This window comes from Octopus bimaculoides, chromosome 11 (assembly GCF_046866305.1).
Source record: "Octopus bimaculoides isolate indiv1 chromosome 11, ASM4686630v1, whole genome shotgun sequence".
NCBI lineage: Eukaryota > Metazoa > Mollusca > Cephalopoda > Octopoda > Octopodidae > Octopus > Octopus bimaculoides.
This window is the reverse complement of record NC_142938.1, coordinates 55450078-55466190: the sequence shown is the minus strand read 5'-3', so window position 1 is coordinate 55466190 and position 16113 is coordinate 55450078. Positions and strand designations below refer to the sequence as shown.

The 16113-nt window shown below is 36.3% G+C and overlaps 1 protein-coding gene across 4 annotated transcripts in view; it reads right to left on the bottom strand.

The window, feature by feature from the left end:
- The window catches only part of LOC106869862 (sodium/potassium/calcium exchanger 4), a 197954-nt gene that overhangs the window by 20633 nt on the left and 161208 nt on the right, over positions 1–16113 (bottom strand). For 3 of the 4 annotated variants that reach the window (XM_089360055.1, XM_089360056.1, XM_089360057.1), the window contains 6 exons: positions 15089–15207; positions 13754–13877; positions 11334–11430; positions 10084–10187; positions 9619–9674; positions 7651–7765 (listed from right to left, as the gene is read on the bottom strand). In XM_089360055.1, coding sequence (XP_089216181.1) covers positions 7651–7765; positions 9619–9674; positions 10084–10187; positions 11334–11430; positions 13754–13877; positions 15089–15207 — 615 coding nt within the window. The remainder of the gene's footprint in view (positions 1–7650; positions 7766–9618; positions 9675–10083; positions 10188–11333; positions 11431–13753; positions 13878–15088; positions 15208–16113) is intronic. The other variant, XM_089360059.1, reaches the window with a different exon arrangement.

Below are 16113 nucleotides of genomic sequence, written 5' to 3'. Positions count from 1 at the left end.
TCTCATGATTGTGAGCTTGATGCTCTAACCACTGAGCCATGCACCTTTACAAGATATATTGTTTCACATTTGATCAAAATGTAGTAAAATGTCACATATTATAAACATTACACAGTATAGTAAGCACCCCAATAGAATAACCTTTCTGTTCAAGGGAGGCAGATCTCTAGTCTGGGACGCAATGTGCAATAACACATTCTCTGGCTACAGCCTGATAATATTGGCTGCAAATCCAGGTGTCGCCACTTGTAATGCAGGGGCGAGAAAAATCAATAAATACAGGGGCCTGGCTGGCACTGTCAGTTTGTGCCAGTCACCATGAAGATGTCAGATGTTCTAGGACCCCATAACCAATTTCCTCCATGAAAAGGGATAGCAGCAGCCCATTGAAGAAATGAGCCCCACAAGGTGGAGTGGCTGCTGCAGTGGGTGTTGCTGACCATTCCCCACAGCAACGCCATCATGGATATTACTGTGGGGCATGGCTGAGGACACCATTTTTTCTTGGGTATGTGCCCCCGTTACCCCCTCTCCTCCACCTTCCACTGCTTTACTCCCCACTATTTTTTTCTTTTTCTTTCTTCTCTTTTCTCTCTCCTTTCCTGTTACTTTGTATTTAAATGTTCTAATAAAATTATATGATTTATTATTCAAAAAGAAAAAAAAAATGTTTGTAATGGTGAAACACAAAGCAGACAAAGCTATAAGTAATAGAATGCAAATACTGGATTGGAAAAGTCTTTGGATAGAATAAGCCAAAGGCTGTCAGTGAGATTTTAACCTGGATTTTCTGTTAACGTGACAGATGTTCTACTATTGTGCCAAAACATTCCTTCAAATTTCTCACTTGATTTTAGAAGCTTTGTTCTTACCAGCAAGAATTGTATGTTGTTGACATCATAAGAATTTAGAAACTTTGAGAGACATGATATTAATCATTTTTAATAGTGGAACTCGAAGTAGATAGAGCTATAAATAATAACTTGTAACGGTTGGGTTAAAAAAAAAAAGCTTAAATTAAATATGGTCTGATAATCTGCTAATTTCTGTATAAATGTGGTATGGTGTGTGTGTGTGTGTGTGTGTGTGTGTGTGTGTGTGTGTGTATGTATGTATGTATATTTGTATATATATGTGTGTGTGTGTGTGTATGTATGTATGTATATTTGTATATGTGTGTGTGTGTGTGTGTGTGTATACACACACGCACACACTGCATGTCAATTTCTCACACGCAATGACATGATGCATAAAATTAAGAATTTAAAGTGTTTGGGGAATGAATTATGTCTCCCTCTCTGTTTAATGTTAAATGTGTGAATACTATATAGCAATGAGGTTGGTCTTTCTGCTAATCTTCATGTAATTGTCTTAACTTCCAGACAAAATAGATCCTTAACCTTTTAGAATTCAGGTTACTCTGTCAAGTATAATGCTTGTTTATTCACATTGCTTTGAATTAATCATGCATTATCATGTAGCTTTAAGGTTTTGATGATGCAATTGATCATTATTAGAATGACATCACAGGGTAGGTGTGAGAGGCCAAATCTGGTTAGTTTGAACATAAGACAGGAAGAATATTTTGGCCAGATATGGCCAGTTTAAATGCTAAAGGGTTTAACGTGTAAACATTTTCTGAAGGTACACACATATGTTCAAATACATGTACACATACATAAACACATTTTCCAGAGAGTGTAACAGGGGTATTTTAAATACCCATGATGCTTTATTATTGCATACAGAACACAACAAATGATGCAGTATGTCCCTGCTAAATATTCTAGAACAATGGCTATATTGATTGCTCCTGGCTCAGAGAATGAATCCTGAAAAAGTCAGGGATACAGCCCATTCTACCTGACCAGACCAAATGAATTAAAAGTGTATATAATATACCCCCATCCACCACAAGTTCATAGAAACCAGTCCCCTGAATTTTCCTCAGATTATTTATGCATTATTATGTGAAGGTGCATGGCTTAGTGGTTGGAATATTGCTCTCACAATTGCTAGACTGTGGGTTGGATTCCTGGATTGAGGAGCATGTTGTGCTCTTGAGCAAAACACTTCATTTAATATTGCTCCAGCCCCTGGGTAACCCTGCAATGGACTAGCCTTCTGATCAGGGGTAATGTTGGCCTGCTCACCTACCCAGTGGGTTGGCAACATTCGAAAGATAAAATGATGCAAGGTGCATTGTGATCAGCAATGTATAACAACATCCTAAAATCTGGTTGATCATGTGATATATATATATATATATATATATATATATATATATGTTATAATCTATTTCTCTGAGGTACACACAGTGAGTGCTCAAGCTGAATCAGTACTTGACAATAGGATAATTGCACATAACTGCTTGTGCTGCACAAAATATGCACCTAATATTCAACTATTTTAGAAGTAGCTGTAAAGTACTACCTACACACTTCTTTTCTATCAGTTGCACACTTTCTCACCAGTGACACCATTGGTATACATACCTATTTAAGTCCTATCAACACTATGGACTTCTTTTCTCATCCTGGAGTGTACCTATCATTGTCAATGTTTCACATTTTAGATTTTTCATGGTTTCCTAATGCACGCGTGCGCACACACACACACACACGCATATTTCTGTTATATAAATATGTTATAAATTGATTTGATACCTGATGACTGCCTGTTTATATACTTGCTCTCTCTCTCAAATAAATATTTGCGAGAGAGAGAGAGAGGGAGGGATTGTTTGGAGAAACAAGGCATGTTACAAAACCTAAGAAACCATTAGTAGCTCTTATTTTAATACTGTATACATTAAACGGTATTTATCTCTCACTGGGGGAGTAATTGTCTTTTGTTGATCTTACCTTAATGGAACAGTAATATGTATATTTCAAATTTCAATGGCAAAAAAAAAAAATAACATTTACCAGCTACAATAATCACAATAGAGTCATTTTAACAATGATACTGAAATCAATCAACTAATCAACTCTATTAAATTAACCTTTTAGCATTCAGACCGGCTATATCCAGCTTAAATATTCTACTAGTTTTATGTTAAAACTGACCAGATCTAGTCTCTCACACTATCCTACAATGTCATTCTAAACGTAAGTAATCACAACATGAACATTTCTTCACTACAAGATAATGTGTGATTAATTCAAAATAATGTGAATGAATTAGCATTGCATTTGAGAGAGTATTCTGAATGCTAAAGGGTTAAAAATCCTAAACCTGGACACTTTACATAATTTTAACAAAATAAGTTAGCAATTTGATGATAAAAGTGAAGTTTCCAGAGAAACTAAAGGCAACACTAAAATATAGAACCCTGCCTGGGCAATGAAAGTAGCTCAGTTAAAAGATGTGCTGTAAATACCTCACATAACTGAAATATAATTCAATGAAAATATTGGCAAATCTTCATATTTTAAAGTACAAAATAAAGAGCACATTGTTATTGAAAGCATCAGCATCTATACATCAATACCTTAAACACAGCTACACTTCATGCACACAAAAACAAGAAGCTCATGTAGCAGTGATATCCAACTGCACTCACTATCAATACTACCAGATACTGCCTCCTTACCCTCCGGCCACTGTCCCCTCATTCTCTAGGCACTGTCACCTTCATCCTTCAGCTACAGACCCCTCATCCTCCAGCTACTATTCCCTTACCCTCTGGCCACCATCGCTCACTCTCCAACCACTGTCCACTGTCTCCTTATCCTCTGGCCATCATCCTCTCACCTTCCAGCCTCCATCCCTTCAGTCTCTGTCCATGGACTGTTCACCTTCTGACAGTTGGCTACTCGTCCCCTTGCCATCATCTGCTCACCTTCGAGCTGGGGGTGAGTGAACGATGGCCAGCAGTAAGAGGAAGTTTTGTGAGCAAATGCAGGACTCTTTCACCTTGGGGCTGTTTCACCTTTGGGCCTCTTTCAACTTGGGGCTGTTGTACAGGATGGACATGTATGACCCCGTGAATTGAGAAAATTTGCCATTAGATTCTTGCCAGAGGTTAAGTGGGTAGGGCTCCTACTGATATAACCTGGCTGGAAAGGATTGCCACTACAAGAGAACCTGCAAGGTGGATGAATTGCACTTTTTACCCTGCATATCACAAGCATTCAGGACTATAATATCAAATTTGTCTTCCATTGTGCATCTACAATGCTGTGAGCAAATATTCTTTCTTTAGGTGAAATACTTCGAAATTCATTGCCCAGACTTCATTTTATTTATATATTTATTTATTCATTTTGTTGCTAGAACATAAATCAAAGATAAATATTTATTCATATTGATTTCAAAGACATTGCTTGTGTAACATTTTACATAAATACAAGATGAAGAAAAAGAAAAGAATATTTATTTATTTCATAACTTATGCCATATTTTGCTTGATTTTTCAAGATCAGATCAATCCATCAAGAGATAATCAATACGTAACTCCAGTGGAAGAAAGAAGTAACAGATCTAAATGTATTTTACAAGTACAAGAAGGAAGATAAATAGCTAGAGTGAGGAATAGGACATGAAAGGGTTGATATTTGACTCTATCGAGAATCTACATAAATGGAAGAATATTGGCAACTTTTTTCTCAGCAAACTTGACAATTATTAATTCTTGCCCATTTTTAAATAAAGAGCATGAATAATTTCAACTTCGAAACTTTCCTATAAAAACTGAATGTGTGTGTGTGTGTGTGTGTGTGTGTGTGTGTGTGTGTATGTGTGTGTGTGTGTGTGTGTGTGTATGAGTAAGTGTGTGTGCGTAAGTATGTATGTGTGTGACTGTGTGTGTGTGAGACTGTGTATATGTATGTGACTGTATGACTATATGTGTGTGAGAGACCATGTGCGTGAGTAAGTGAGAGTGTGTGAGCGAGTATGAATGTGCACAAGAGTGTGTGCATGCAAGTGTGTTCATGTGTGTGTGCACAAGTGTGTGCATGAGTGTGTGTATATGTACATATATGAGAGTGTGTATATGTATATGTATATATAAGGTTGTGTGTATATATATATATATATATATATATATCATCTAAGTTGGAATCCATAAATCTTAATGTATTTTATTGGTTTGAGTCATTGGACTGCGATCATACTGGAGCACCACTTTGTAGGGTTTAGCCAAATAAATCAACCCCTGTACATTACTGTAAATCTGGTATATATATTCTATTGGTATCTTTTACCAAACTGCTAAGTTACAGGGATGTAAACAAGCAGTGGGGTGGGGAGCAACTACAAAGACAAACATTTATCTATCTATATACACACACACACACTTGCATTCACACACACACACACACACATACATGATGGGATTCCACACAGTTTCCTTAAAACAAATTCACTAACAAGGTATTGGTTGGTCTGGGACTATAGCAGAAGACACCTGCCCAAACTGCCATGTAATGAGATTGAACCAGAAATCATCTGGTTGCAAAGTGAGCTTTTTAACTACATCACCATAGATAGATAGATAGATAGATACCCATTGTGACCCAAGAAACAGAAAATGGCTGCATGAAAAAGAACTGTAAAGGAATTATACTGGAATTATAACCTAGTTTCAAAAAGGCTCACGCTGTGATTATTAAAATCACAATTAGCTCTCACACTTCTAGTTAGTCACAGGTTAAACATGTAAACCAATTCTATGTGCTTTTTCCCTAGCTCTTTTCTCTTAGCTGTTTTCCTCTCTTTCTTCTCTTCCCAGTCTCTCCTAGACTTTCCTCTACTCACCGAGAAAGGATATGTCTGACACATTATGCTTTTATTCTGTAGTGGAAATATTCAGCAATCGCCCAATGTAACAATTTGTAAGAATATTGCGAAGATGCTAAACAAAAATCTGATCAATCACAACATCACATTGAATAGGCTCCAGTGATGATTTTTTTTCTTTTGATATGCTTCCTTCTGAACCTATCAAACAGTATAAATTCATTACACTGTGACTACTAGGCAGAAAGCTTTGGGATGCAGCAGAGAGAACATTGACAGACACTGTAGGAGTTGACCAACAGAGATGGTAGACAGCAGCTGACAGCACAAAGGTAATGAACAGTAGGAAGATGAACAATATTAGAAGTCAGTAGCTGGCAAGCAACTAACAACACTTTATCTGCTGCTACAACTACACCAAGAACAAAATCTCTCTTGATGTTTTGTGATTTGTAGTAATAACATTCATTTTTTGTGTATGAAAAGAATAAAATTTTGTTTATCAAAATCTCAATAGATTGCAGCGTTCTTTTTTGTACAATTCTATAACATTTTTTATCTTCTTGAGTCTCAACCTAATGATATTAACAGTGAGTGTCCTTTGGACTTTTGTTCTTTTTTGTTGTGTGTGTGTGTGTGTGTGTGTGTGTGTGTGTGTGTGTGTGTGTGTGTGTGTGTGTGTGTGTGTATAGCAAAAGAGAAGACTGCTGATTCGGTCACATGATGCATATAAATGAGGACAGTTGCTTAACCTATTTGCTCCTTATGGAACATATGTATCCCAAGAAAAGTATTTTAATACTAAAGTGAATTTTCTTCATTTAAAATAGCTTGAGATGGGACAAATCAGGGTTACAGCACAAGAAGTAGGATGGAAAAAAGAAAGAGTTCACTTATCCAGAAGCGATTATCTTTTATAACAAATATATGGGTGGAGTAGACTGCTCTGATCAAATGGTAATGCTGTATGAACTGGATCAAAAAAGTAGGAAATGGTGGACTAAAGTGTTTTTCAGGCTTCTGTTGACAGCTGCTTATAACAGCTATGTTATTCACCCTGAAATTCACCATTTATAAATTTCTTAATAAATGAAGCTGAATGTTTGACCGAGGCAGATAGGTTGAATTTCCCACAAAAGAGAATGAGATCTTTTGGACAACCTTCTAAGACTTCAAAGTTGATTTCGAGTGTAGGTGATCATATGCCAATAAAACAAAAGAGTTACCGAAGATGTACTAGATGTACTTTGAGGAACAAAGAAAGGAGGACTCAATACATTTGCCAGAAATGCAACATTCCTTTTTGCATTGAGGAATGTTTTACAGCATTTCACACATAGCATGTATTTATAAATTAAGGTTGTTCTCATAAATATTCTTTTCTACTCTAGGCAGAAGGCCTGAAATTTTTGGGGAAGGGGCTAGTTGATTAGAACGACCCCAATACACAACTGGTACTTAATATATCGACCCTGGAAGGTTGAATGGTGAAATATCAGCATCCATCACTCCTGAATGGGACTGGCAGTGGGCTGTCTCACTTGCCTATGACTTTCAGATGTTTTAACACACAGTGGTATGAAAGAGTTGTACCCAGAGTGCTGTACGGCAGCGAACTGATAAACATGCATGACATACATTGAGCATGTGCAGTCAAATATGCTTACAACACTACCAGTGCTTTGAATTCATAGTTAAATATATATATATGTTCACCCACACACACACACGCACACACACACACACACACGCACACGCACACGCACACACACACACACACAAGTTTTAAAAGAAAAAAGAGAGAAAAAAAATAATGGATGAAATCTTAGTGTCAGTTTTGCCAAATTTTGTTTTTAAAGACATGAAAGCAAGAAAGATGACTAATTCTTGAATGGTTGTACTTACCTTGGTTTCCTGCAATCTGGGATGGTGTAGTATAATGCAAACTGGATTGGGTAAGCTATGACCCATTTTACTATTGCCAAAATTCCATCAGTATCTACAAGATCAAAAAGATTACCTATTATTATTATTATTATTGTTCAGTAGTTTTATTTTTATAACGTGCTTTCACTTCACTACCGAGCGCAGCTCTGTGCGCCTTGGGTATGTGCTGTGGTTTGCTGTGGTGCTCTTATGTTTACTGTATTGAAAGTGTTTTGCGTAGAATGTGTGCAGTACCCAGTAGTGCAATTTTCTGTATGTTATATATATTTGTAAGTCCTGCTATTTTTGTTATGTATTTGTCTGAATATTTTTTTATTATACTATGATAGGAATTGTTTCTGTTTTTAGATTCCACATTCGAGTTATCTCTATTTCCAGGTCTTTGTATTTTGAAAGTTTTTCCATTTCTTTTAGAGAAACGTTGTCATCTGCTGGTATTGATACATCAATTAGAAAGCATTTTTTTACTTCATGATCTTTGACAACTATATCTGGTCTATTTGCCTTAATTTCTCTATCTGTGTGTATTGGCATATCCCAGTAGTTTTATTTTTATAACGTGCTTTCGCTTCACTACCGAGTGCATCTCTGTGTGCCTTGGGTATGTGCTGTGGTTTGCTGTGATGCTCTTATGGTTACTGTATTGAAAGTGTTTTGCATAGGATGTGTGCAGTGCCCAGTAGTGCAATTTTTTGTATGTTATATATATATTTGCAAGTCCTGGTCTTTTTTATATGTATTTGTCTGAATACTTTTTTATTATACCTAAGACACCTACTATGATAGGAATTGTTTCTGTTTTTAGATTCCACATTTGAGTTACCTCTATTTCCAGGTCTTTGTATTTTGAAATTATTATTATTATTATTATTATTATTATTATTATTATTATTATATGACAATAATTAAGGCAGAGAGCTAACAGAATCATTAGCATGTCAGACAAAATGCTTAGCAGCATTTCTTCCAGCTCTCTATGTTCTGAGTTCAAATCCTACCAAGGTCATCTTCTGACTTTCATCTCTTCAGGATTGATAAAATAAAATACCAGAGAAGTACTGGAGTTGAAGTAATGGCTTGTTCTTCCCCGTGAATTTGTTAACCATCAACTCTGCAGCAACAGACTGTGATCATAGTCATTTATACACCATGGAAATCAGGTAGACAGCCTTATGAATCCTGAAGCTCAAGTAAAAAAATAAAAAAAAGAAGCAGTAATTCCTTACATTGGCACAAGGTCAGAAATTTGGTTGGAAGGAATGGTTCAACTGAAATTGAACCACAGTACTTGACTGACCCTTTAAGGATGAAGGACAAAATTGATCTTGACAGGAGTTGAACTTAGAATGTAAGGAGCTGTAACAAAATATCACAAGGCATTTTGTCTGCTTTCCATTCACTGTATGTTGTTAGAGACAACTAAAAAGGGGATTGGTATTAGGAAGGGTTTTTGGCCATAAAACTAACTAAAAAATATTTTGTCCAACCCATGCCTGCAAGGAATAGCAGATGTAAAAATTATATTGACGGTCCTCTTTGCTGATTTTCCTTTTTTTTTCTTCAAATAGACCCTCTGAAAACTCTTACAGTTTTTGTAGTTTCCAAGGTAACTGGTGGTAGCCTTGCATTGACAAAAATCATATAGTGAAAGTCATGTTTTGAATGAGTTCATGTTTATGTACATATGCATGTATGAGTGTGTTTATGTATATAAGTGCGTGCGCACGCGTGTGTGTGTATGTGTGTGTGTGTATGTGTATATGTGTGTGTGTGTGTGCCACTGTCAAGAATAAATATGTAGTCGAGTGGTTACATACAGGTAGGTTGCAAACTTACATTGATATAGAAAGTTGATACTGAAAATCTGGCTAAAGTTTGTTTATAGAAGCAAGCTGAAGGAATTGGTAAGAAATGAGAGAAACTTACTGATAGATGGCATAGTTTTCCATTGTTCCACTTGTTCTGTATCATATGTTGTAACCCTATGAATAATTGACAAAATATTAATTAATTAAACCTAAAGAGATACATATTGTTAAGATTTTTTTTTTTATGGTCATAAATATTTTATTGAAATTCATACAAAAATTATTCCAACTGTACTTAAATTGCTCAATGTGCAAAAGAATCTTAAATTTTTTGTACAATATTTAACCCTTTAGTTTTCAGATTATTCTATCAAACATAATGCTTATTGATTCACATTGATTTGAATTAAGCATGCATTATCTCATATCTTCAAGATCTTGATGGTGTAAGTACTTAATGTAGAATAACATTGTAGTGTAGGTGTGAGAGCTTGGATCTGGTCAGTTTGAACAGGGTTAAGATACTGACAGAATCGATCTTGTTATTCTTTCATTTATACAAAGACGTATTGTAGATACTAACCAACTGCGAGGAGTTTTCGAATATGATGTTACACTAGGTTGCTGAGCAGCAGACTTGAAGTCTTGCCTTCGTTGGGCTGCAAGAATGACATTCATTTTTCGGCGCTACCAATGAAGAAAATACATTTAAATTAGATTATTTGAAAAGAGCCAAGTGTACAATTTCTACAGAATTTGTTCTAAAAATGCTGACTAATGTTGGTCTTCTTTGATATAAAGGTAAAGAAAATAACTTCTTGGTTGACTTTCATTTATAATTAGATAAAGAAAATTCAAGATCTATTTTCAAATAGAATTAATGACAGTAAATGGTATTAGGCATTATAAACAATGGTATTAGACATTATATATACCATTTATAGATGGTATTAGACATATATGAATTGTATCAGACATAGAATTAATGACAGTAAATGGTATTAGACATTATAAAGAAATGAGGTTTGAGTTTTCAGTCCTGTGAATGAATCTGCTTTTGTTTTCTCTCTCAATGCTTTTATATGTAATATTGTTTTACTTTAAAAAATTCTTAATTTCATTTCAGTCAAAATTAAGGACATTATTGAGATGGAAATTTTGGAGATTGAAAAATATAATCTACTGCAAGGCCTGGTTGATATAAGCTGTTAATTATATCGGTTTCAAATTTTAGCACAAGGCCAGCAATTTCGGGGTATGGATAAGTTGATTACATCAACCTTAATACTCTACTGGTCCTTATTCTATCAATCCTGAAAGGATGAAAGGCAAAGTTGACCTCAGTGGTATTTAAACACAGAGTGTTTTGCATGGTGTGCTAATGAGTCTGCTAGCTTGCTGTTGTTAATTATGTTGGTTTCAAATTTTGGCACAAGGCCAGCAGTTTTATTGAGGTGGGAGGGGCCAAGTTAATTAAAGCGATCCCAATGCTAAACTGGTACTTACTTTATCGATCCTGAAAGGATGAAAGGCAAAGTGAACACTGGTGAAATTTGAACACAGAATGCAGAGATGAAATGCTGCTAAGCATCTTGCTCAGCATGCTAATCATTCTACCAACTCACTGCCTTATCCATTGTTTATTATATTAATTAGTTATTATATTTTTACATTGCCATTAAATCAAAAACTACATTACAAATGTATATATGTGTGCATGTGTGTGGCAAAACTGAAAAAAAATTAAGATTTTCATTATATTTTTTTATATAAACAATCTGATTTTTTAAAAATATATCAGAGTATATTTATAATGTAAAGTGTTAAACTTACATATATAATGACCAATCGTACAGCAGAGATAAATCGGGTTCTTATAGAAAATCTATTCATCATGAGTAGTCGGAAGATAAAGCCATAGAATCCATATCTGAATTAATTAAAAATGAATTAATTACATATGCAGCATTAATAGAAGAAGTTTAATCAAGCACATATTTAGAAAAATATGATCTCAAGCTGAATGATTTTTATTAATAGCATAGAGTAAAGGGTAAAGGCCCCCTTCGGTCATGAATGACTTTGGGATTGCACCTGGAAAGTTCCCCTCCAAGGCACAAGTCTGAGCAAGGTTGTTTATGGATGACCAGCAGTTGCCCATGCATACCAACCTCCCCTCCCCACGTCACTAATGTTATCCAAGGGAAAGGCAAAGGCCAATATGGCTTGACACCAATGATGTCACAACTCATTTCTACAGCTGAGTGAACTGAAGCAATGTGAAAAAAGAAGTGTCTTTTTCAAGAACACAACACACAATCTTGTCCAGGAATCAAACTCACTACCTCGTGATTGCAAGCTGATACCCCTTAATCACTGAGCCATGCACCTTCACAGTAATAGCATATACAAAAGTAAAGATATAACAATGCTACAGTATCCTGGGGCACAACTTTAATAGGTGCAGGAGTGCCTGTGTGGTAAGTAGCTTGCTTACTAACCACATGGTCCTATTGTGTGACATCTTGGGCAAGTGGCTTCTGCTATAGCCTTAGGCTGACCAAAGCCTTGTGAGTGAATTTGGTAGATGGAAACTGAAAGAAGCCTGTCGTATATATATATATATATATATATATATATATATATATTTGTATTTATAGATCTATACTAAAATTTGGTAAAAATATTGTATCTGTTAACAAACGTAGCAAAATTCTCACATGTGAGTTTTTGTATGTATATCAATTTAAATAAGAGCTAAAAGATGATCATCTTTTAGCAATGGATCATCTTTTAGCTCTTATTTAAATTGATATATATATATATATATATATATGTAGATGTTTGTCCCCACCACACCATTGCTTGACAACCAATGCTGGTGAGTCTATGTCCCTGTAACTTAGTACTAAGGTTGCTCAATCAACCTTAGTAAAATCAACTAAGGTTGATTTTGATTTTCATCTTTTTGGAGCAATAAAATAGAGGGGGTCGAAGTAACCAATTTGACCCCCTGCCCTGCCCTACCCCAAAAAGATTGCTGGCTTTACACCAAAATTGGAAAAAATTATTATTTGTCAAAATTTAGACATTCTTTTTCTGAATAAACCTATATTGGTGCAGGTGTGGCTGTGTGGTAAGAAGTGTGCTTCCCAATCACATGATTTGGGGTTTGGTCCCAGTATGGCACTTTAAAGTGTCTTTAACTATAACCTGGTGCCAACCAAAACATTGTGAGTGGATTTGGTAAACAGAAACTGAAAGAAGCCTGTCATGTGTGTGCATGCGTATGTGTGTGTGTGTGTGTGTGTGTGTGTGTGTGTGCGTGTGTGTGTGTGTGTGTGTGTGTGTTTGTTCCCCACAACTGCTTGACAACCAGTGTTGGTGTTTTTACATTCCCATAGCTTAGTGGTTCAGCAAAAGACACTGATAGAATAAGTATCAGGTTTCATTCAAGTAAAATCTTTCAAGGTGGTGCCCCAGCATGGCCACAGCTAAATGACTGAAACAAGTAAAATGTAAAAGGTAAACCCATGTCTAAAGGCTCAGATATATTCAAGCCAAGGACACAAGTTTGTTTCTTACAACTCCTATCACTGTGTCAGCTCAAGAAAATTACAAGCAGTTAAACCAGTCATATCAGACCCAAATATTCTACATGTTTTATGTTCAAACCATCCAGATTTGGCCTCTCACACCTACCCGACAATGTCATAAATGTAAGAAACAAACAATTACATCATCAAACTCTCAAAAGCTACCAGATAATGCACAGTTAATTCAAAACAATATGAATTAATATGCATTACATTTGACAGAGTAATATGAATGTTAAAGGGTTAAATGTCATATACTGCATACTGTTGTATTTGTTCATGGGTAAAATCAAATAAGCTTTAACTTCAGTGTTATGTCATAATTTAATCATTCATTTTACATTCGTATTTGTTAAGTCTTCAGTCTACTTATGGCGCCATCTTTTCACTTCTAAAATCAAATACCCACCACCCACCACCCACCAGTGGAAGAAGCTTTATTTATTAAATAATAACAACACAGCATTTTGAAATCTCAGAGATGATTTGAGGTTTCCATAGTTACAAAAATTTGTTATTTCTGTTTTCTTTTCCTTATTTTCCCCTCTCTTTTATCCCCCGACTCATTCTCTCTATGCCATTCCATTTTCTCATTTGTTTTCTAATGTGTATATGATAATAATGATAATAATGATAATAATAATAATATTTATTTACGGTATATAATATTTGACAAGATATTCATCGACAGGTAATTGTTCTGGTGGCTTTGTAGTTACTGGTGGTTGTGCTGGGGCAGAATCTCTGGAGTAAACATCCTCTTCATCATTATTGAACATTTCTGAAAATTAATAAACATTCAGTGAGCTTCTTCAGACATTCAGTTTTGAAACAAGCTTCTTTTAAAAATTGTATATGAATGAACATGTAATCTGTCTGTTACCATATTCTTAATGAAATACACAGAAGTTGGGTTACTTGGAATGTGGATTCAACAGAAACATTTCTTTTATAGCAGAAACAAAGAACTTAATGAAGATTCTTGTACTGTTTTATGAGAACATCTTCCAGTACCCTTCAAACATATTGGCATTAATAGTTTTCAAGAGGACAGAAATATTTCAAATGTTTCCTAAATATTGATGAGAATTCCATTGCAACAGAAGTGCGACAAACAATTTCCACAGGACTTGCCTCACTGACACTAACTGCTGCATCACCAAATCAAGTTGGACCATCTGGCTAGAGTTTCTTAAGGCCAGATGATATTCATCCTTCTGTTGAACTGGCTCAAGACAAAAAATGGTGGGAGAAAACCACTGGCACTCCTAAATCATTTGAAATTTTACTGTAGGGCTAAGAAGAAGAAAAAATGGTCATTGAGAGGGACAAAAAAAGTCAAACATTGTTAAGCAACTGGTTGTTGAGCCAACACAAGAGACTGAAAGTGAGGAGTGTAATGAAAATGAAAATATTTGCTTGAACATCATATCTAATGAGGAGAAATCATTGTGTAATGAGCAAACTGCAAACAAACAAGAATGTGAGGACTCTTCAAATACAAAGGTAGGGGACCATAACAGCTTACTCATGAAATTAATGTGCAAGTGGCTGAACACTCCACAAACTCACGAACCCTTAATGTAGTTCTCAGGGAGATTCAATATAATACAAAACATGAGAAGCCTGGCCTTTGAAATGCAGATACTACACAGTTTTGCTAGGTGAGTGGATTGAGGAATGTGAAATGAAATGTCTTGCTCAAGAACACAATGTGTCATCAGGAATTGAACTCACAACCTTATGATTATGAACCAAATTCCTTATCCACCAAGCCACATGTATTCATGATTATATTCGTTTCTACTCTAGGCACAAGGCCTGAAATTTTTGGGGAGGAGACCAGTCGATTAGATTGACTCCAGTACGCAACTGGTACTTAATTTATCGACCTCGAAAGGATGAAAGGCAAAGTCGACCTGGGCAGAATTTGAACTCAGAACGTAGCCTTCATAATTATATTGAAATAATAATATTGAATGCAATACTTACCATAATCTCCGAATCCTTTCCCTAATGATTTCATTGCTGTTCCACCAGTGTGAAGCAGCTCAGTACTTTCACCACGTCGAAGCTTTGAAGACACATAGGATTGAACTACTGTATTGAATCTGAAATATATATATATGTGTGTATCAATGCATATGTCTATATGTATGTGTCTATGTGTGAATATATATATATATACATATATGCTCCGTTGGATGTGTAATGTCAATGTGAATACCCGTCAGAGTGTAAGTATCTTGAGAGAAAAGCTGAACATTAGAAGCATCAGTTGTGGCGTGCAAGAGAGACGATTGCGCTGGTATGGACATGTGGTGAGAATGGATGAGGATAGCTGCGTGAAAAAGTGCCACACCCTAACAGTTGAGGGAACCCGTGGAAGAGGTAGGCCCAGGAAGACCTGGGCTGAGGTGGTAAGGCAAGACCTTCGTACATTGGGCCTCACCGAGGCGATGACTACTGACCGAGACCTTTGGAAATGTGCTGTGCGTGAGAAGACCCGGCAAGCCAAGTAAGATCGTTGCCAGTGCCCCTGGACTGGCTCTTGTGCGGGTGGCACATGAGATGCACCATTTTGAGCGTGGCCGTTGCCAGTACCGCCTGACTGGCTCCCATAGGATTTTCGAGTGAGATCGTTGCCAGTGCCCCTGGACTGGCCTGTGCGGGTGGCACATAAAAGACACCATTTCGAGCGTGGCCGTTTTCGTGCGGGTGACACGTAAAAGCACCCACTACACTCTCTGAGTGGTTGGCGTTAGGAAGGGCATCCAGCTGTAGATACTCTGCCAAATTAGATTGGAGCCTGGTGTTGCCATCCGGTTTCACCAGTCCTCAGTCGAATCGTCCAACCCATGCTAGCATGGAAAGCGGACGTTAAACGATGATGATGATGATGATGATGATATATATATATAAATGAAAGTCAAAAGTAAATCAAGATTGAACTCAAAATGGAAATTGTAGTTGTAGCTGATGCCAGTGCCACCTGACTGGCACCTGTGCTGGTGGCA